Genomic DNA, 23,623 nt, shown 5'->3' on the forward strand with positions numbered 1-23,623 from the left:
CACAGGCCTTTTTCCTTGCTGTCACTGTAAAGGCTTGCCAGAAAAAGGGCAGCAACAGGTTGATTTATTTGCTCTTGATATCCATTGTTCATCTTGCTGAAAGCTGACCTCAGTTGTACAAGCCACCTGTTGAGGGTGGTGCTAACAGTCAATGACACCAAATTATAATTGAACCCAGGACGGAGATGAACTAAACAAACTACCATCATAAAGTGAAAGAAAGTTAGTGAAAGTTCACCCTGAAATCTGAAAATCAAAACTAGTTCTTCTTATTAAGTAGATTTGTTTCCTATGTGTCCTGAGAGAAGCATCTGCTCATTTTTCTGGCAAAGAATGTTTTTACAACCTTTTGCTCCTGTTACCATAGCACTGGACAAAATACAATATTGGCAGAGTGAGAATGGGATTCTGGCCTCTTATGCAGAGACAGTTAGCCAAGCCCAGATCTGTGTTCCGCACTTACTAGAGAAGATTTTAGAAATATAAAAGTCATCTCCTCAACTGAGTCCCAATCTAATTCCCAAGAGTAAACTGCCAGAAATAAAGATTTTTCAGAACCCTTCTTGTTCATGCTTGTAAGAGTTGTCAACAAATAAAAAATTATAAGATTACAAGAGGTTTTTCATTTCAACTAGACTCAAACTTTGCTATGCTGTTACAATTTAAGAATCCCTTAAAATACGCAGGAAAAAACCCTTTTCTGCAGGTACTGTAACTAGCAATTATTCTTTTTCCCAGCATAACAAGCAGTTTTGGTCCATTCACTTCAAAATTATAAGTAAACCTTCTGTCAATTGCTATGTAGCTCAAGAACAGCAAGCCAAGTTGCTATATTCAACCTGCAGCATGTAACTTAACAACACAGCACCAAGTGTTCTGTAATTATTTCCAGCAAGATCTCTATTTTACACACACATTTTCTAAGTATGAACTACACTGACATTAAGAGCAGTACTTTTTATCCAAAGACAGTTTCATGAAAATGCTACATTGCTTGATTTCTAGAAACAATATACAGCCATTTTACATGCATAAAAGGATGTATATTTGATTTTTCCTATTAACTACGCTGCAATTGTAACACAGTAACCTTCAACCAATTTAATTCTGCAAATTACCAAGTTACTTTTTTAAGAATTGACAAGTATCACAGTGATGTATCAAAAGCAATATGCTTGATAAACTTTGCCAAGGTTGGATTTGGTTTTCTCCACATACAATAGTTCTAACATTCCCCAGACTTGAAACAAAATGATCACAATGCAGGTCACTGAGCCATTTCAGAATTTCTCTCTAACAATATGGAGAGTTTTCTGTCTGGTAAAGAAAAGCCAGGACACATAAACTACCAGGAATAAGGGTCTTCTTGCTTAACTACAAAGGCCCATCATTCAGAACATCAATCAGGATGAGCTTGAAGAGACCATGCACTACCTAATAGCCAAAATAATGGAAGTGGTTTCCCTGGCAGAAGCCCTATAAATTCTACAAGGTTGATTTTAGTCTTCCACACAAAGAAAGAAGATTATGCACCAAATACATTCTTTGAATCAAAAGTATTTAATAAACTTAAATGAATACAACAAACCCCATGTGAATGACTGTAGTACCAAACAAGAGCTTCTGTTTCTAAAATGTTTAAGTTCCTTTGTTCCTTTCCATTTACATGTCAGCTGAAGACAACACCTACCTATAACTCATGTGAAAAACACACAAAATTACACATGAGGACATTTTGAAAAACAGAACTTCAGCAATATCCCAGTCAACAACCAGAAGAAAATCTCCATGCAGGACATTGTAGAGGCAACAGCTAAGGACATGGCTCTATCAGAACACCTTCAAAATATCTATCAAGTTAATTGGGATCCAACAGAAGACAGCTCTGTACACCTGGAAGCAATTTTAAAATTAAAAATAAGCACCACATAAAATGGCACAAGAAGTTCTACAAATTCTGTCCTGAAAAAGGTGGCTATCATAAAAGCTTCAGAAAAGGACAGAGAAATGAATCAAACACTCTCAAAGTAGTATAGAGCATCTGCAATGCTCCAAAATTCACAGCTGCCCACCTCTGCACACATTAATTTTCCAGACCTCAGCTTCCACTAAAGCACTTTAACAATGAAAGCATCTGCAGACACTGTATCCTATTTTACAAAAACAGGTGAAATAATAACTTTTTCTTTTCTCTGTTTATCTAATGCAAGCCAGATTTTCATTTGACCCTTCCAGATTTGTTCAGATACTGATTTCAGCACTTACTGATGCTGTTCTGCCCAAGATCTTTATAAATATCACTTAGACAATCCTAGATCAGACAGGATGCATTTCTTTAATAGCAATTAAACACCTTTTTCCCCACATTTGTAGAATTTTTACTGCTTTCAATATTTATAGATTGGTGAGCACTCATATTGGACAGAGAAGACACCACCAGTCACCAACATCTCAGCAGAAGATAAAAATGTACTGCTATTTCCCCCCTACAACAGCCACATCCAAAGTAGCCCAGTAAAACTTAACACCAGAATTTTCATGAAGTAAATAAATTCTTTATTTCCTCACCTCATTAACAAAATTGTTAATAATGAATTTTTTCGAATACAACAGTTTAAAAAGTCAATTTTTTCAAACAATTTTCAAAGAAAAGTCATATACATGATAGAGTTGTCTCAAATAGGGGAAGCATTTCCTTCCTGCAATATGGTGATGAATATTTCAAGAAAGAGTAATTTTAATCCCACAGTTAAGAATTATCATGCTGTTTCCCACATAGGCCAAATTCCATCATCTCTAATTAGAGCAGTAGCAGGCAGTTTTCCCCATGCTGGGAACTCTCTCAATGGCCAGAGCTCTCAGCCCCAGAACACATCCCGACAGCTGCACGTGTTGCATGCAGTGCTGCAGGCAGCACACCCCACCCCACCCCACCGCACTGCACCAGAGCAGCTGCTCACAGCACTCGGGTAACACAGCATTACCTGTGCAGCGCTGCACCAAACTGCAGAAACGAAAAGTTACACCATGAAAGTTCAAAGTGACATTGCAGGCTCCTGAAAGAATGTAAGACTCTTCTCTCATCAGTTTTATGCTCCAATACTTTGAGAATTTGGGGATTTGAAGAATCCCCATGACTGTATTTACTGTCACCATAATTATGACACAGATTGAGTCTCACCCTTCACTTATTCACCAAATTTTAATGTTATTGTTCTGACAATTCTGAGCAATTTGTTGTCACAAAAACAGAAATATCAAAGAAGTGAAACAACAAAAATAAGAATATTTCAACTGCTGAATGCTTTTTCTATGTCATAAAAGATTCTCTTGCCTTGCACTTTTCTTTTTAATGTGAATTCATTTTGAAGTTGTCTTAACAGATTTTTACAACTATATATTCAGCAAGTTCTACTATCATCTGAAAGAAGGGTTTTCTCTACACCTTCATGAATTAAAAGTGCTGCATGAATGACCTGTTCATTTTACAAGGCATGCCTAAATATCACCTCTCTATCCATCTTGCTATGGCAATAAATTAAACTATCCTGGAGAGCTTCACAACATAAATCATAGGTTTTAAGACAAAGATGCACAGAGAATGCATGACTTTTCAAGCTGCTTTTCAGACAGGCAATTGTCTCCTTCTTTAAGAAGAAGGGTCTAACAACTGCATAACCTCTAGTCCTCCACCTTCCTAGACACAGGCAATCGGCTTTTTTTGTATCACTCATCTTCCAGTCATTTCACTGAACAGTTTGTCCCTAAAACTCAGGAAAAAACACTCATATTCCCCCTACAATTAGTCAAAGAAAACCATGCAAACAATTCTTGAAGGACTGTGTTCAGAGCCTTAAGGGCATATGAAATCCAGACCAAAATAAACTCGTTCACAGTTTGTACACATAATCTGTACTTACCCTGATGTATGAGTATTAGATCTAGAGATGACATCACATAAGAGCTGTGTTACTTAAAACCAACAGAATTAGATATAAGAAGCTGCCTGCTCAAATTGGGATTTACCCTGTGCAGAGGCACTTATCTGTTTAGCACACACACAAAAATAGTTTGATAAATTAATACAATATTTTTTTAAAAATCAAACAAAAACTCATTAATCCTTCTATTTCAATCTCCACAGAGATCAAAATCCTTAACATTTCCATCTCCAATATAAAATTAATTAAAAAACCCATTTTCAAAATTTCTGCTTTTCAGAGAGGCCTTGGGAGTTTCACTGAGTACAGCAATTACCATCTAGTAATACCAAGACTCCTGAAAATTAAAGTCAAATCAGTTCAGCGCAGGAAGACTATCATTTCACTCCTCTAAAAAAGCCAAGAAAAGCATTTTGGGCCCTTTTATGAGAAGGGATTATTGAAGTAATATTCATATGGTAACTGCAAACTGAACTTCAGATCTAAAACTGGTATTTTCTCTAAAACAGCTTTCTTCTCAAATGATAAAACATATCACACTGCTTATAGAAAAATCCAGCTCCACAGAAATTCCTGTTGCTGCCCATATTATTGCACAGCCTCAAGAGTAGCACAGAAAATTAAAAGAAATTGTTGTTTGGTTTAGGGATTTTTTTTTTGTGTAATTAATTTAAAACAGAAAAGTAATTTCCTTAAGTATATTTTTAATTTTAAAGATACTGTATCACACAGAAAATTTAGCTTGAGATTATAGATTGAATATTACAAAGCTGAGCATGCTGCTTAGAAAAAAAGCTAAATGTAATAAAATTCAATACTCTGAGCCTTTACCAGTGGCAAATAAATCTCTCATTCCTCTCTGTGTCCTTAACAAAAAGCTACAACTAAAAAAATGTTAAGAAAGATTCAGGGAAATAAAACACATGGAAAATATTAACCTCCGTACATCATAAGAAAACAAGGGAAAATCCCCTTCTCTTTGGAGAACTTTTAAGCACAGCCTTTACAGAGGACAAGTGGATTATTGGCACCATATTCCCCACTTGTTCTTTAATGAAAAAATTATTTTGAATGTGTATACATGGTTAAATAAGTTATAACTCTGCATTAATTATCCAATTGTTGATCAAATGAGACCATTCGTAAGAGCCTGTCTTGTATAATTAGTACAGCTTATAAGCCTTACACAAATTAAGGGTCTCAAAATGGTACAAACATCTGTAAAAGGCTCATCACAGTAAAAAGTTCTGTTTCCAAGGACCTGCATTTGGTGGACAGATGAGTATACACAAACGAGAACAACAAAAATTAGCCTCCCTCTTATTCCAGTCATCTAAACTAGATGTATTTGTAGCACGTACTGAATTACTGACTCCTATAAGCATAAAGACTGCAGACACATTTAGAAAATACAAAATTTATATTTAAAGCAGATAATAAAATGGGAATGATTTACAACAGTTCTATTAACTCACTCCATCAAGTGGTTATAGAAGTGTCCTCAATTTCAAGAGGATTTAAATTAATTATTATCACCACCAGACAAATACAATAGCGATTCAGAGTCTACTGATAACCTTCTACCTTCTATTATCCAAACTGATCAATTTATACAGATGCACATACAGTCAAAGAATTACCTCTTTCCTTCAGGAATGGACTGCTGTTATGACAGTGCACTCAGAATGTGATAGAAATGCTGCAAAACCAACATTCTCACTAATTTAGGCTGATTACACATTACTCTTTGATTCAGAGACTCTGCATGCTCAATCATTCTGCCCCTTCTGAGACAGAGTCACTTCATGTGCATCACATCTCCAAGGACACGAACACAAATAGGTCTAAATCTTTGAGACTAATTTCTGAGATCACTAACAGATGAATAAAATGAGACAACTGAGTATATCAGAAAACACTGCAGACTGATTTATCATAAATAACAAATAAATGTAATGTCACAGTTTCATTCTTCTCTACAATTCCTTTCACTCTCAGCTCACTAGTTATTAGTCATGGTAGAAAAAGCCCATTAATTTTACTATCACCATTTCAGCACACACATATACACTCCATCACATAAAAACCTTTAGCTCTCTTTCTCACAAATGAAATTTATCTAGATCTTATTAAATTGACATGAGTAACTCAACATATTAATTCCTTTCCTTGGAAGGCAAATCCAACACTAGTTTGGACAAATACCATTTCAAAGTATCCAGGATCTACCACATTCAAGATACAGAAAATACAGTTTTAAGTAGAAGCAATATCCCAAATAATCCAGTGAAATGAATTACAGTGGGCAGTGCAAAATACTTCATATAAGAGACATATAACTCCATCATGGAATAAATACAAGGCAAAAGCACATAAAAGGAAAAGACAGAACTGCTTATATTCTCATTATTTATTTAAAATGTGTAGCCTTTCTCAAATACCATTAAATCCCAAGCCTTAATCAATTGCAATAATTCTATAGATTAAATAGCATTGCCTCTCAAACTTAATTTAGTATCCCTGTACTATGCCCAAGAAAAATAGGAAACCAGTGCATATAGTTCATGCTTTACAAAACATTATTTGAATAATCATATAATTCATTATTTCTCTGTCAAAAATAACCACCCCTTTTTGAGTGTCTGTTCATATTGGCATTTTTTAGTGTCTCTGAAGCCTGTCATCCACCTTAGCCTCTTCTTTTGCTGTTAGCAGTGCGGGGATAAGAGGTTGGCTTTTGTATTTACTACTTCTCTTTATGTATTTATTAAAAACTATATTTATATAAAACTCTTGATATAGTTATAAAAAAGTTTGTAAACTTTCCATAATGGCAGGGTAGCTTTAGTATCTATACGATATTTTTATCTCCTTTTAGCTAAATATTTTATTAATATCTTGTCCCTCCGAAGACCCTCCATACAAACAAATGTATGTATTAAAATACCCATTTAATTTGGGATATTTAACATTTTTACATTTCCCACAAGTTGCAGCACACCTGTGTTTTTTACTCAATTAAAAGTAGGTAGACAAAAAACTTCCACAACCTGCAGCAAACACTGCCTCACACAAAGTTATGAACAAACTCCACATCTCAAGCCAACTTACAGAGTCGCCGCCTAGTTAAAAAATTAGAGTGAATTACAAATGCTGCAATGCCCAGCACTGCTCAAACTGACGGTCTAAGAGGACACACTTAAAGATAATTGAGAATCTGCACTGTATATTAAGTAAACACATACTATTTAATGATTATTATTAAAGTGGATCAAGACAAATCAGGGTGCTTTGAATTCATACGACAGTACTCAGTAATAAATGGCTTTGTATATTTTGTTTGTTAGACACACTAGGAGTTTTTGTTTGAACAGAGATCAGACTCTAATACTATTTCAGCTAAGTTTGTATATTCCTGCCTGGCAAAACCAGCAGTCAAGAAGAGACTTTGACTGCTTTACGAGACAGACTCTAGAGAAAGACAAGCACTGACTCTGCTTTCTGAAGTCCCATATTACCTACAGGTTATCTTTACCGACCCTCTCACGTTTAACAAGCGTCAACCGCATTGCTCACAGTTTGCACCAGGGGCTACAGAAACAACACCTGACATTTTCACTACAGACCTTCAGGCCCGAAATACTCAAAATAACCACGCTTGATACCTGGTGTCTTGATGAACTTCTCACTCACCTCAAATTGTCCATCTAACAGCTCACCACCTCCCTACTCTGCCCTCACGTCACACTCCCACCATCCTCGAGCAAAGCAATGGCGTTGCTCTTGTCAGCAGGAAATTCACAAGTTACAGAATACCCTAATAAAAACACTGCCATTTACTTAGAAGATGTTTTAGGGGAAAAAAAATAGTAAATTTATGGGTTGGCACAAAGCTAGCTTTGGCTGTGTGTTACAACGAACACAGACGGGCTACTAGAACCCCAGACCAAGTAATGTTTGTCCATCACTCTGCATTTCACAGAGCATAAAACAACTTCATCATGCTAACACTACACCAATGATAACAAGGCAAGCACTTATTATCTCAAGCTGAGATAGCATTAAGAATAGACATTACAATGACATCTACTTGGAAATGAGCTACAGGAAAATGGAATAGCATACAGAGAGTCTATACTTCAGAGCATATAAATTTAAATTTGACAGAGCAACTTAGTTGTTGCACCTGAGAAACAGAAGATTAAGATTTCTCACTGAAACAGACACAATTCACTAGCAAAATCATATTAGTTCATTCACTTCAAGAATGAATTGCCAACCTAACTAGTAAGAGACATGAAAAGAGGAAATGCTCCTAATTTTTGTATGCCGTGATGATGTTACATCTACTGACATGGAGTTTTGCTTCATAAAGCAGCCCTATGACTGAAGTTCCTGGTAGGGATAGCCAACAAAATTTACAAAATTTAGGTTATTAAGGAAGAGGTCAATTTCAGGTGTGAAATAAGTGTGAAAACACAGCATTCGAAACAAAATTTTAAAAAAAAGGGCCATCAGCCTCTACACATAGAGTCTACTGAATAAATCTGCTGCAAACATGGTAATAAAGTCAATGCTTTTCATCAAGAAAATATTCTGCTGAACACTACAGAGTAAGATTTCACTTGCTTATAGCATTGACTGGAGATGCTCTTGCCTTACATAGGCACCACATTCTGCCTCAGCACTAAGGCACAAAGATTAATAACTGTAAACTCAAGTAAAACACAAGCAATGGACAATAAATTTCAGAGAGCTGATTAACTGTAGGATGCAGAAGCTTGCTACTCTGAATTAAAATTCTTGATCAATATAATTCAATAACCAGTCTAAATAAACTACAGAAGGGAACAACTAGAATGCTACTTGCAATCAGCATTTACTGTTACAACGTTTATATTAGCAACTTGCATATTTACAAATTTTATTTTCATACCTACACATACCGTATTACCACCAGCAACTTCAATTACCTCTAATAAAATGGCTCATGCTCTTTCCATTTCCACTCAATAGAGGATCAATCCTGCACTTCCTGAACTCCAGGCTGAACTTGTGGCACTATTAAATGCATTAAATTAGCTTTCCTGGCAAAACACAGCACAGGTGATGAAAAAGGGAAGTAGATTGGTTGAGTGATAAATCCTCCAACAGCTTTGCCAGCTTCACTGACTCACTTAAAGGAAACATGTTCTAGATTGTCCTCACTAAACTTCCCAAACCTAATGAGCCACTTCAGTGGTAGCCAGGCGGCTGCAAGAATGGCCTCAGAGAGATGATCAGGAGCTGCCCCCACATCAGACAGAGCCAGTACTAAGCCAGCTCCAAAAGAGCCCCACCACTGGCAAAAGCCAGTCAGGGATGCTGGTGGCACATCTGTGATAATGTATCTACCAAAGGGTAAAAAACACTGTGAAGCAGCTATGAGAGGAGGGAGAGAAATGTGAAAGAAACAACTCTGCAGAGAGCAAGGTCAGAGAGGGAGGAAGGGGAGGAGGTGTTTCCAGGCACTGGAGATTGCCTCCAGTTTCTCCCCACTGGAGATTGATGCCAGAGCAGGTGGATATGCTCTGAAATAAGCTGCAGCCTGTGCAGACCCCACAGAACAAGCTTCTGGCAGGAGCTGCAGCTATGGAGAGAAGTCCATGCACGGGCAGGTTCTGGGCAAAACTGTGGCCTGTGGGGCATCCACAGGAGCAATCTGTTCCTGCAGGACTGGATGCTTTTGGGAAGAACCCACGCTGGAGCACTTTCTGAAGAGCTGCAGTCCATGGGAAGGACATGATATTTGTGCTCCAAAGTGTCCTTTGTGAAGGACTGTACCCCACTGGAGGGAGGCCACATTGGAGCGGGAGGAATCTTTCCTCCTTCCTGTGAGGAGGAAAGAGCTGCAAAGACAGTGACATGAATGAACTAGAGCATCCTCCATTCCCTGCTCTCCTGCACCACAGGAGAGGGAGGAAGTACAGGAGTTAGAAATGAAGGAGAGAAATTGAACATGGGAAGAAGGGAGGGCTGGAGGAAGGTGGATTTAGTTTTAATTTTGTTTCTCACTGTCCTACTCTATTTTTAATTAGCACTAAATTAAATTAATACTCCCCAAGTTGAGTGTGGTTTGCCCAGGACAGTAGTTTGTGAGTGACCTCCTTGTCCTTAACTCAACCCATGAGCTGGTTTGTTTTTTTCTTACTTTCTCCTGTTGTTCAGCTGAGGATTGAGAGTAAGAGAACAGCTTGGTGGGCACCTGGCTGACTTTCAATCTTAATCCACCACTGTATACTTAAAATTTAAAATCACATGGTTTTCATGAAGTCCCACCATAGGCTGATGGACATGATATATCCATGTAATATTCATTGAATTTAGGAGTGAGACAGTATAGCACATTGCCCATGTATTCATTACTACTGTTTTACTAGCTTTTCAACTTGTTATTATCTTCCTGAACTTCTGGACTAATATTCACTGGAGCTAATCAATATCCACTTTCATGCAAGCAGAACAAGTGTTCCATCATTAAGATGATCATTAAGACCATTAAGATTAATCATTCCTTTACTGAAGTTGGATTGTACAATAATCAAGCTGAAGGAACAAAAAAAAGTGAAAAAACTTTCCTCTGATATTTACACTTCTGATAATTAAATAGATTTTCTGAATATAACTCAGTCGCCTCTGTTAAAGTGATATATATCTTCAGTAAATTGAAGAGAGATCATTCTTGAACTTGTTTATAAACCATAATGCCTACAATTCCCCGCACAATTACACAAGTTATATACTGGTACCGGTCATTACAAGTGACTCCATAGAAATTTCCCATTACTAAAGCTGTAACCATTAAGCTGCTGCTTGTAAAGATCACCATTCCTGTAATTTAAAAATAATATACTAATAGATGCCTTATTTTCTTGTTCAGCCTACTGAAGATGCTTCCAAATCTACAGCCATTTGGTTTTGCTTATGAGATCTAAGTAAAATTAACAGATATGTGGAAAGCAATTATGAAACTCATTGATTGACTGTAGTAAAATTAACAAGAAATAAGTAGTTCTCACCTGTCTAGTTCAATAAAACTATCTGCAGGAATGAAAGCAAGTTATTCACAGTAATCAGCAGGAAGGATTACTAAGAACAAGAATTAAGATCTTCTTTCTACCCTTCCCCTCACAAACAACAGAAGAGTGTTTCTGTATATAAAACACAAACAGTCATGGCAACATGGAGACTATGAAGGGAGGGAAATCAGGAGGTCCCTCTTCTGTCTCTAGAGCTGACAAGTAAAGCATAATAACCTTGAATAACTAAAAATTACAGAGCCTTTTAGAAGAATCCAGCCAACACAGCTGCATCAGAGAAATCAGAGGTTCCTTCTGAAGGCTGGGCAGGGGACAGAGGCTTGGCTTTTCACTCAGTTCTGCATTCTGTGGTGGAGGGACCTCCCCCCACCTCAAATCTCTGCCCACCAGACACTTACAGGCTAAAATGTCTCCACCTGGTAATTTTTTCTGACTCTTTCAACGAAGAGTTACAGACACAAGCATTTGGTTACTCTAGAAAGCTCCATGCACTGCACAAAATGAAAAGCTGATTTTTAAAAAGAGTGATGATAATGAGAAACAAGCAAAAGATTATTCCAGAATAGACTTAAAGAGGACAAGCTCCAAGAAACTTAACAGGGCAAGGCAGTTGTGCAATTTATGTCAGTATTTCAGTAACAAGATGTGCAAGTCACATAATTGTATGGTCTTGTTACTTATACTATCATAAGTAGAAATTTTATTTATGATACTCCTGAACAAAATTAAGCAGGAATATGAAAATTGTGTAAACACAGCACACTGCGCAATATAACTATTATTTGCTTTTTATGAAAGAAAAGATAAATCAGTGTAGACTGCAAATACCAAATAATCAAATTTTATAGAATTACTGTTGCACATTTAGACTGAGACTGAACTTGCAACAGAGAACACAGCACTAGTACATAAAGCATCGAACAGACCATATAAAATTTAACCTGTGATTCACATTGTGTCAGATACCACACTGCATAAATAAAAAAGCTTTGCTTCCCCTTCTCTTTAAGAAGTAGCATAACATAAAAATAACCTTATGATTTATCCAAGTTATTAGAAGAATAAAACATTTTTGACATGAAGAAACTTTTTTCCCCCCAAACTGCAGTCTTTTCTTGCACTGCTGCAAGTCCTTTTATCATATATTTGCTGTATTTCCTATAATTTTCCACAAAATTTAAAGTTGATCTTCTCTAATACACTGCCATACCACAGACTCAAGGGAAGGATAACATTTTATGTAACATCCCCTGTTGCTAAAGTAATCGAGTTACATATCAATCATAATTTGGATAAACAGTGACAAAATTTTTAGGAACAGATTTTTCATTTCATAAGCAGAAGTCAAATTAGTTGCAATTGCCACAGCTCTACTACTACGAACTAGCAATTTCCTCATGTATGAGATTACATGTTTAATTATTTTAAAGCTGCAATTATGTTGCTGGGTGGGAGGGAGAGAAAAAATCTATTCACTTTAGCCCTGAACTTCAAATTCTATTACACTGGCCTATGCCTCACTGGCTTTTGCAACAGTTTCTGTACTGGACAATAAAACTTCAAAGCAGCAACTGGCACAGAAAGGGAATGGCTTGGCTACTGAAATAGATAATACAGGCCAATGAAGCGTCCTCACGTTCCCATCGCCACAGCACCTAACATCCTGCAGATAAACTTCAGGTCTCAGTCCCATTCTGAGCCTCTCCTAGATCTCAAGGTTATCCACAACTAATCTTCTGTCAGCAGTGAAATACTACAGGATTACAGTAGAATTAGTTCATCTTCATTACATGACTTTCTGGACAATTATTTTTCCATGCATTTCAGAGCATTTACAAACCCATCTTCCCCACAAAACTCAAGGTTACTCTTTTGAATATAATTTGGACTTCTTTGAGGTATAACAACTTTGGAATAATAAGTACTATTAAAAGCAAAACCACAAATATCCAATTATCCAATATTTATTCCCATTAATCTATTCCCCTCCTGCAGAGAAGAAAAAAACAGCTTTTTATAGAGATCTGGTGCAGCAGTTCATGTAGCTGTGGCACTGGGAAGGTGGGGCGAGCTCACTGACAGATTTGTTACTAGGACACTCACATCACTAAATCCAGAATCCCCTCACACTGAACCTCTTCTCCACAACAATCCCACCCTCTGATGTCCCAGAGCTAATTCCAAAAGCTGGAACCTTTTGCCTGGCTAATGTCCTCCATTCCTCACTCGCTAAAAAATTTAAACAGGTTGATGCCATGACCCATACTGCACCTCACAGTCAATGCCCACAACACAATTTCATTCTTTAATTCTCACCTCCCCCTTAAAGCTCTGTGCTATCATGATGCTTGGATAAATTGCCAACAGTCGGGATATTGCTGTATGGTGGTCAGAATCCATCAGGCTGACCAAGAATGCCTCATTCTTTTCCTTCATTCACCATCTGTCTGTATCCATCTCCTGTGATCCTAGACTGTCCTTATGGACTGTGTGCTGTCTGGGGCAATAACCATCTTTTTTTTGTTCTCTATTTGCACAAAACAGCATCTTCTGCAGTTTTCATTAAAAGTGGAGCTGTTCCACAGAGATTTTGCAAACTTTGATTTAGACAAAGAATAAAAACAAAAAGTCAAAGCAAAAAAACCCAACTACATGCAGGTCTTCCTATCTGGTTCTGCCATCCAATACTCTTTTCCTATATTCCAGAAAAATCACTTTTCAAAAAAAAGCAGAAATTTAAACGCATGTATGTCAGGTCATAACTGTAAGAAAATATTTCAACACGTCTCTTAAAAACCCCAAGTCATGCTAATTGAGTATCAGAAAAGCTATTACATAATAAAATACATCTATATAATTTTACTGTAATTGACCTGTTTTATAAATGACCCAAAATATGCCAATTCTAAAGGACAGCTGGTCATTCAGCAATTCAAAAGCAACAGTGAGAGCGTTTTTACAGGGTCATTTTAAGTATTCCCTGCCTCTGGTTAAATAGTCTCTCCCATTTTCACTGATAGAACAATCTCACCACAGATCTCATCGCTAGCTGCCCTCTGGAAGCACACAAGCACTCTGTCTGTCCTTAGGGGACTGAATTCCAAAACAATTCTGGGACACTTAGGAATTCTCTCAACACTCACGTTATCCCCCGCACCTTTCTCTCTTGCACACTCAGACATGTCTTACAGGGTCTTCTTGTGTATAGGGGCAAAGTTTTCATTTGGACCAATTATCAGTATCAAACTAAACCGAGAATATTTTGCTTTTCTTTCCACTAGAAAGAGAAATTTAAAAAGCAGAGTCCTAACACCCGCCTGGCTTTAAAGCAGCCACCGCAAAAACCACACTATGCGGTAGCAACTTGCACTTCATCTCTTTCTCCCTAATTCTGTACCAGCTCTACTACATCACGCTTCCATCCCGCACCTACCACTTGGTAGCTGCCCTTCCTATGGAATTCCACAGTCCTGCTCGAGAAGGGGAATATAAACAGACAGACACAACCCTACTAAAGCATATGTCATTCTGCTCTAAATTAACAGGCACCAACATTGTATTTGCAGGAGTCAGCCGTGCCCTCGGTTTATCACATCCCCTCAGCGAAGGCAGCAAAGGAGATCAGAATTTGCGGAGGGAACGAATAGGGGCGACAGAGACACGATCTGGAATAAACATCCACTCACAAAGTAGAAGGAATTCAACTTAGGAATCAATTACATATTTAAGCGCCTCGTCACGCCGGGGTAGTTCACGCTCGAGGTGAAGCAGCTCTCCCCCCCCCCGCCAGGCTGCAGCAGCCGGCGCTGCCCTCCCGCCGCCTCGGGCCCGGCGAGCGGGGCAGCCCCGCGGGCACGGCCGTGAGGGCTCGCCCGTGCCCGGCTCGCGCGCACCTGGATGTAGTTGGTCTCGCAGTACTCGGCCACCCGCTCCAGGTTGGTGTAGCTGTCGAACAGGGCCCGGCGCCCCCCGGGGATCTCCTCCTCCAGCAGCATCTGTAGCTCCGCCATCTTCACATCCTCTCACCGGCCGGCCGTCTGTCCGTCTGTCTGTCCCTCGCCCCCCGCCCGCTCCACGCGCTCCCCCCGCCCCCCCGGGCTCTGCCCCCGCCGCCCGGGCCCGGCCTCGCGCCGCGCGCTCGGAGCGCGCGCCAGACCCCCACCGCGGCGGGGGCGGGGCGCGGCCGCGCGCCGCCTCCTGCGCATGCGCCGCTCCGCGCGGCCCCCCGCGCGCCCACTTCCGCGCCGGCGGCGCGCGGGGGGCGTTTCCGGCGGGAGCGGGGGAGGGGCGGCGTGGCCCGCTGGCGGCCCCGGTACCGCTGTCCCGGGAAACAATAAGCAGGTGTGCGCGCCCTTCCGCGGGTCTTGGCTTCTTTTTACATCGTTTCGCCTTAATTCACTCGCTGGCGGGTTGCTGGCAGCGCGCCCTCCAGAGCACAGGGCTACGGGCGCCTCTGCCCGGGGGCTCCGGGTGCCGTGTGAGCGCCAGACCCTGGTGCTCCTGTGCGGCCGCTGAGCCGCTCTTCTGATCGCCCGAGGAAGAGCAAAACGTTTCCTCTGTGTGGATCCCCTCTGAAAAGCTGCTGTGGTACAGGGGCCCGAGGAAGGGTGAACTCCCAGCGTCCCAGCCTTGCCAAAACAGATAATGAAGGGTCAGCAGAAACAGAGGAAGGACAGCCTCGTGGCCGAAGCACTGCACTGAAGCCATCAGTTAGGAGGTCAGATCCTGGCTCTAACGCTGACATCCCTTATTTCCCAGGGAAGTCACTCTACGATGGCCATGAAAATGCTCACCCTTCGAGGGACGTGCAAGGCTCTCCCACTCAATTTCTCCACCGGAACCTAGAAGTAACATTTCTCCCACAAAAAAAAAAAAAAAAACCCAAACCAAACAACCCAAACCAACCAGCCCTCTCAGCAGGTGTCACAGCTTTCTGCAAGAGAGCTCATTTGTCTCTTTGAAATGAATTGCAACTGTGATTACTCACCTCCTGTTCCCAGGAGGCTCCACAAAGCTCCTGCTGCCTCTGTAGTGCAGCCCAGGGTGCTGATAGAAGAGCCTGACACTTTCCCAGCCCTCACGTTACAGACACTTTGGTAGTTGGCCAGAGAACATCCAGCACTGCAGGACCTGGGCATCAGTCTGGTCCTACAGGGACAGTTGTTCTCTTGCTTTGAAAGCTGTTGCAAAGGCATCCAGCTAGCTATGCCTGACTTCCAGAATTTAAAACACCTGGTGGGGTCAGGCAACAAACTTGAAGTCTTTGGGGCCAGTCCTTGGAAATGTCTTACCTCAAAAGAAAAATGAGATAGAAATCCCTGCCCTGAGGGTCATTTCTTAGCTTGCTTAGTTCTTCCATATGAAAGATGAGTCAGGCACAGTGTTCATCATACTGGTGAAAAAGCCTTCATGCAAAGCATTTTTCTCCCATTTTAAAATGTGGTCTGAAATTCACAACTTCAACTACTTGACTTTTCTACCAGCAGTTAGAGAGCCAAGGGCAGTTTGTAGCTCTAATAGTCTTACTCTCACGAAAAGGCTTAAGAACCACAGCATACCCTGCCAGCCACCTCACCAGAATACATGTGGGAGGAGAGAGGTGACTGCTCACAAGCACCTGCACTGTCACTGAACACCCATGGGGTCCCTGAACACCCGTGGAGTCAGGCTGCCTGCAGCTCTCCACAACAGTCTGGCATTCTGCCCTAAACCCACAAGGAGCAAAGAGCTGTCATGCAGCCTCATTCTTAGTGCCCTCTACCCACAGAGTTTATAAACCATGCGTTACACATCCAAAAAGACTGGCTTTGGGGTAAAGAATGAATCATGGTTGTCAGCTGCCCTGCTGACTGTTAATGCACGTCTTGAGAGAGCAGTGTATGTCTTTCCTGCAATGGCTTAAGGAAGGAAAGCCAGCCAAATCAACTTGAGAAGGCTGCTGTACAGTGTGGAGCTCCAAGCCTTATCCCGCACCTCCAAGAATCATCCATGGCCAGGCCTCCACCTCCCCCAGGGTGTGCAGCTGACGGATACTGCTTCTGCAGTTTGGTAACAGGCCCCATGCTCCCTCCTCCACTGTAGCTTCAGCTTGGATTCTGCTCATGTCACATCTGCTGCTGCTGTTGCAGCTCCAGGGGTTGCTCATGCCCAGGCTTCCAAGACTCTTTGTGTTTGTGCCAGGCTGGAGGCAGGCTGAGGCTTTCCTTCTCTCCTCATTCATTTGCTTCTCAGGTGTGAAGTCAAGCTGTCATTTGGCAGCTCCCCAGTAAACCTACATGATCTTTCTCTTGGCAGAAGGAGAGAGCTGTCAAAATGTAAAAGAGAAGGTTGTCCAAAGATGCTGCTAGGAGTTTAAACTTGGATTAGCAGCACCAGAGTGTAGGGAGGGGGAATTGTGTCATCTTCTCTCTGTGCCCTTGCGTGCCACCAGGCCTGCTTCCGGTGGAAACCTGTGAGAGCCCATCTGCTCTCAGATCTGCACTCAGCATCAGGAAACCTCCATACAGGCAGCTCCCACCTGTGGGTCAGGCACCTCTTGACCTCTCAAGGGCTCGGCCTATGGTTCTTAAGGCATAAGAAAAAGCATTATCTGAAACACATGCACACAGCTGTTCACCACAGTAGCTGGACTAACCTGTCTGCATAATCAGGTGCTTGTTATCACAGCATGTTTACATTTTAATAGGGTACTTATTTATGGATTTAAATTTAAACCTGAAGAGCCCTTCTGTCAGGATAATGGCCATTCTATAATCCTCTGTATACATACAAAAAAATAATTAGACATAGTGTTTAAATTAGATCAACTGAATCCAACTACCACTACCCTAATTTTACATAAATTACTTCCCATCTGTCAAGTGATGTGCTAAACTAATTTTACGTTTTTATATTCCCTCAGCCCGAATTTATTACAAGCTTTCACTTCTCCAGTTTTTTCTAATCCTTTTGTGCAAGATTTTCCCTTATATCAATATCTTCAAGACTGAGAAGCAAACACATTTTTCACCTAAAGGTACTGTTCAAACAGCCACCAAAAAATAGAAAGGCAAGCAGTCCAGAGACTTTAAGTTGGAGGTCAAGATCCCAAAGCATATGGAGGCCACTATTCTTCCAAGTTCTCTCACATGTCATGTTTTTACCTCTGCCAATCATTCAAGGGAGTCCCCTCCTCACAAAAACTTGAACAGATGAGCCAACCCATTGGTTATATGCAATCCTGCAACTGGGCACTCTGCTTGGGTGTCCCACATGTACAGTTTGAATCATCAATTCTTTATTAGAGAAAAGTAATAATGGGGTACCTCAAAGGCCACCTATGTTTTGCACACAGTAAGAAATCACAATCAAAGTCTCTTTCATTTTTGTTGTTTTACAGAGAACTGAACAGTACAGACATCACATAAGGGGTGCAAGTAAACATCCTCTTTGGAGAGATGACCAGGTCAGATCTCGGACAGATCCTGCTGCAGGTTTTCAGTTCACTTCTTTATATAACTGTGCACTAGTTTTATGAACATTTTTCCTTTTATCTTTTTCACTCTTTGTAAACAGCAGAACAAAAGCTGAAAATCCCTGTGCTACTGCATCACATGGAGCTGAGCAGATTTGCAGCTGGATAAAGGACAAAGGACTCTGGCACCAAAGTTTTGGTCATGTGTACTGATGATATATAGGTCCATGCCCTTTAGGAGGAAGGTAGCATTTACTGGAGGGATGAGGGAGGGAAGGAAAATTGGGCAATTGAAGAAAATAGTCTGTAACTGAAGTATGTACCTTCACTCCCCCAACAGAGACACAGTCTTCACGCTTGCCTCACACAGTGTTTGGGTCTGCCTCTGCTTGGATAGCCACTCTTTGCCGGCCTCATAATCCAAAGCTTCTGAAGCAAACAGCAGTTTATTTAACTCCCAGGGCTATTCCAGAATGCTGGGGTGGCCTCCCAGCACAGAATGCAGCTGTCTAATACTGCAACAATTGGTGTCAGGATCCAGAGGCATCTTAAACACTCAACCTCCAGTGCTCACTGTAAACCAGATTGAAAAACCCACACACCCTGAAGCTGCACATTCTCCTCCTGCTTCCTCAGGCATTCAGCAATTTGCTGGGCAATCAAGATTATAGCCACAGATAACCTCTCTGCTTATGAGAAACTGCAGCTGGGTAAAAGGCTTGCTTCACAAAGGTAGGAGAGGTGACTGATGGAGCAGCTTCCAACTCATGGAAGTGTTTTCCCTAACATTGCTATTTCAGAACCACCTAGTGCATGACTGACAACTGATACCTCACAGCACCTCCAGAGTGGAACAGGACATGTTGCAGAGATTCAGACCGTCTGTTTGAGGGCACGTCTTGTTCCAAATCCCAAGCTTTTTTCTAGTTTTCTGCTGAACTTTCTTTCAACAGAGCACTGTGTGAGGACAGAGCCAGTACAAGGGGAGGTACACTCCCAGGAAGCAAGAGGTCAAGTCAAATAGGAAAAATAATTATCTTTTTCTAACATTTCAGACTTTAAAAGAAAACAAGCAACAAATGGCCTCAAAGAGAGGCCAGCACAAAGCATAGTTGCTCATCAGTTTCCTTCCAAGGGTTCAAACGACAAGCATTCAGGGAATAGGGGAGGAAAGAACAGCACTAATTTGTTTTTCCTGCTGGTATTCCTTCTCTAAGCTGCTAACCCAGACCAACTGCCAGTTCTTTTCCACTCTGTCCTGACCCTGTGGCATCCCCCAGGTAAGGTCTGATACGGCCACTGAGCTGCTGAAGGGTAGTTAACGCTCCAGTACAGCACATACAAAAATTCATCCTCTCTGAACTATTGATTCTGTCTCACTGTTACTGACCTACTGATGCTTTTTTCACATTTTCAAGTTTGATCTGCAGCAGCTGCAACAGTCAGAACCATTCTTTGAAGTCTTTGTTTCTTCCTGAAATTAAAAGTTCAGATTTTTAGGTACTCGCATAACTCCAGGAACTTGTACCCTGAAGCTTTTCTAATCCTGTTCTGTTTGTAATCCTGCTTTTGCCACATAAACCACTTTAAAAGTATTTTATGACTTTGCATATGCTTAGGAGCCACCAAACCTAATGTGTGTTGTTTCTGTAACTAGCGTAACTCTCCCTTGCAGAGGAAGCATAATTAATCACATCTTTGAAGTCATCTTTCCTCCTTCTATCACACACCTGGACAAGCAATCCCCTTTCCAAAGGCTGTGAAGGCAGCCTCTCCTTGCACAGCTTCTCTTCACTACTACTGTCTGCATCTCCCTCCTCCTCCAGCTGCTCTGTCCTCCTGTTTGGTGAACATACAGGAGGATTTCAGCCCTTTCTCTCACCCACAGCTAATTTTGACAGTATGGTAACAACACAAATCTCAGTGATGCAGTACTGCCTAACAGGAGGTGGAGACTGATGGCTCCCCATGGGTGCAGTCGTTTCACCCACCTGAGTCTGAACCCAGTTTGACAGAAATATTTATGCACAGAAGGCAGCCAGGCCTCCCCACACGTCTCCTCTGAGAGGGAGCTTAAAGGCTTTATTTATTTCAAAGGCAAAAGCATCTCTGAATCATACAAGTGAGCTTTTAGCAGGAACGAGTTAAGAACCTATGCTGTGCCCATCCTGCTGTAAACTAGTCAAAGTTACAATCTCTGCACCCTGGAGTATATGATAGGACTCAAATGATCAGCTGCCATGTGTCAGCATGCAAGGTTTGATCTGTCCCACACAGGTGTAAGAAATTTTTTTTCCATCTTTATCTATTTAGGATTGGGCTTTTCAGAAAACATAATGGAGGATTCACATCCCTGAATTCAAATGGAGCAGGGTAACCTAACCTATTTTGCAGATGACAGCCTTAGCTAACAAGATTCTAGTGGGTTAGGACTGAGCTGGGTGTGCAACTGGGCTGTACAGCACCTTAGGACATTGGTTTCAAGAGCCCCTCTGAGACTACTGCTTCCCCAGTTAGGACTGGGATTGCTGCAGGAGACATCCCTAGGGTGAGGGCAGAGGGGAATGACTGGAAGGCCACAGGCTGGTCACTCTTCACCTAATGGAAGTCTGGGGTATTACTGATGGATAAATAAAGCTGAGCTCTGGTAATCAAAGTAAGCATACACATCTGTGCAGATACCTGGCCTCACATAGAGATTTATTTGAATCAGGAACACCAAGGCAATTCATCCTCTCTTAACAGCCTCATTCCCTGCTCTGTGTGCTCACTACCCATGGTGCTCAGCTATGCAATCGTTCCCCTTCTTCCCTCTCTGTGCTTTCCTGCAGCAAGTAGTTGCTAAATATAATCTGACAGCTTACTTTCTCTGGTCCAGAGCCTCAACATCCATGCACTGCTTCTCTGTGCCAGAAGCTCTGTTTTACAAGTCAAACCATAGTCTCCCTCCCAGCTCATATCAAAAATGAGCAGATTTTCAAGTCCTCTCTCTTTCTATATCCAGCATTGTTGGAATGGGCTCACACAGCAACTGCAGTAGCACATCCCCCAAAAATCTAGCAGCCTCAGAGCCACACAACCAAGAATTAATTTTTGCAAATGCCAGCGAGCCCTTAGCTCTATAATCAGTTCATCCACTAACACTAGTTCCAGTTTGCCTTAATTCTAAGTCTCTTTGAAGCCATCACACACGTATAATTTCATCAGGTAGTGGAGCTCTCATATCCAAGTGGTACCTTACCACTTTTCTGCTCCCTTCTGCCTCACCAATGTCAAAAGGTGCCATATTCCTCTAATGTGCACTCACTGAGATGTCACTGAAATCTGTTTTCTAGATGTATTTCCTGACCTATTGCACACCAAATCTCAAGGCCAAATCTCTTAATTTTATTAATTCCAGAAAAATCTAATCCTTGTCAGTATACATGGCACTTCCAGTGAAAGAGGTTTTTTAGCCTAACAACTTGTTAGTTGTGCTCCTTGATTCAGAAATCCACAGCTCATTAGAATACTGTTGTTTAGGTGTGTACATCACTAGGATAAAGGGATTATTTCAGGGCACAGACGAGCTATCATCTCTAATATGTAGGAAGAGGAGCAGAAGAGCAAACACATACAGCTGGTGCGCTTTTGCTTCTTTGTTGCCAATCTGATATTTCAAGCTGTTTTCATACAAAGGAAAAAGCAGAATGGAGAAATCTTTATCTTAAAAAAATGGCTGGGAGCTCAGTGAATTCAGCAGCTCTCAGGATAAAATACCCACAGTACATTCCCCCTGGCTGCCTCCTCAGAATCCAGCAGTATTTCTCACAGCTTTCCATTAACCACTTTTATTATCTGAACGTCTGCCCACATGAGTAATTGAGTGAGTCACATCAGAAAAAGACTTGTGGAGTTTTATGAGGAGACTGTACTGTAAAATTTTTTGAAATCACAGTTTAATTTACAGCATGAAGATTTTTAGCTCTGGTGACAATTTGAAGACCAGTGCAGCAGTGGGAGAAACAAACACAGAGGTGATAAGGATTTCCAGTTCTTGAAGGTAATTGAGAAAATGTGATTGCTCAGCTCAGTTTTCCACACTGGAACAGTACAGCTATAAAATATATAAAGGCTAAAGCATGATGTATGCTTGCAGTATTTTCATCTTTACTATGTAAAAATCACCATCAAGCTTCCTCAAGCAAAAAAGGCATTCACTGTGTACTACAGTGTATATACAGCAACAGACTCTACCTGCTTATCACTGCTGGGATATGAAAACAGAGGCCAGACAACTCCCGTATAATTTCCTTTTTTCTTTGCATTATGGCAATACTAGACTTGTGAAGACATCTAGGTGTTTAGTCAAGTAGGTCCTTGACTGTTCGGGAGTATTCAAAATCCAAGTATCCAAGCGGATCCAAAAACTTGGGTTCCAACAGTAGAAAGCCACAACTAGAATTTCAGTGCAGCTGTGCCAGACCAACATACTGGACAGTCAGTGGTATTCAATGCAATTGTACAGCATAAATAATAGTCATGCAAAGGACTGCAGAACCAAGCCCATGGCTGAGGTTAATTTAGAGCATTCTGTTAACAACCAATCAATCTGCTTCCTCCTTTAGAACAGTACATCAAATCCAGGTGCAGGGTCTGTCAAATTCAGTATGAATTCTGCATACCAGAAGAACAAAGTGCTCTCTCTGCTCCCAAATATCTCACTTATCAATGAATGTGGGGTGGCTGCAACCATTGGTTTCCCATGATATGCTATGATGCATTCTTGCAGGCATCCCTGTCAGCTCCTGTTGACTCTCATGGCTCATTCTACTCCTCCCCAAGCACCTGCTGCTGGTAGGTTCTATCAGTGAAGATGTAGGGAAGTTGATCTTAGTCTCTTAGATCTGAGCCTTGCTTATTCTGTATCAGGTCTTGGCCAATATGAAACAATGCTGCCAAGCACCCATTTCCACACTTTTGACAGTATGAATTTTGCTTTTTTAGACACCGTTATCTGCATCCTCTCTTTCCCCCTAAGGTCAGGAAAAAAGTCTTAATGGGTGAATCGTCCCTTCTGTTTTCTGTATGACTATTCATTCCCTCCCAGCCTCCCCTCCCCAGGGTTTCTGAATACAAAGTACTTTAGGAATCATTTAGTCTATTGTTGA

General features: G+C 41.1%; 1 protein-coding gene and 1 long non-coding RNA gene across 28 annotated transcripts in view; one reads left to right on the forward strand and one right to left on the reverse strand.

The window, feature by feature from the left end:
• ABI2 (abl interactor 2) overlaps positions 1-23,623 on the reverse strand; it is a 78,433-nt gene that overhangs the window by 50,587 nt on the left and 4,223 nt on the right. For 11 of the 27 annotated variants that reach the window (XM_086897544.1, XM_086897539.1, XM_086897533.1 and 8 more), the window contains exon 1: positions 14,914-15,121. The exons of 1 other annotated variant lie outside the window; for it this stretch is intronic. In XM_086897544.1, the coding sequence (XP_086753670.1) occupies positions 14,914-15,030 (117 nt within the window). In that variant the 5' untranslated portion in view covers positions 15,031-15,121. Of the gene's footprint in view, positions 1-14,706; positions 14,874-14,913; positions 15,124-23,623 lie in introns of those variants that run through there. 15 more of the 27 variants (XM_086897557.1, XM_086897546.1, XM_086897556.1 and 12 more) reach the window with 8 other exon arrangements.
• LOC147652225 (uncharacterized) lies at positions 15,275-22,695 on the forward strand. The gene is made up of 3 exons (XR_015289199.1): positions 15,275-15,737; positions 18,399-18,464; positions 18,575-22,695. It is a non-coding gene; the product is annotated as an uncharacterized LOC147652225 (long non-coding RNA).

Source organism: Cyanistes caeruleus, chromosome 7, assembly GCF_971803275.1.
Source record: "Cyanistes caeruleus chromosome 7, bCyaCae1.hap1.1, whole genome shotgun sequence".
Classification (NCBI taxonomy): domain Eukaryota; kingdom Metazoa; phylum Chordata; class Aves; order Passeriformes; family Paridae; genus Cyanistes; species Cyanistes caeruleus.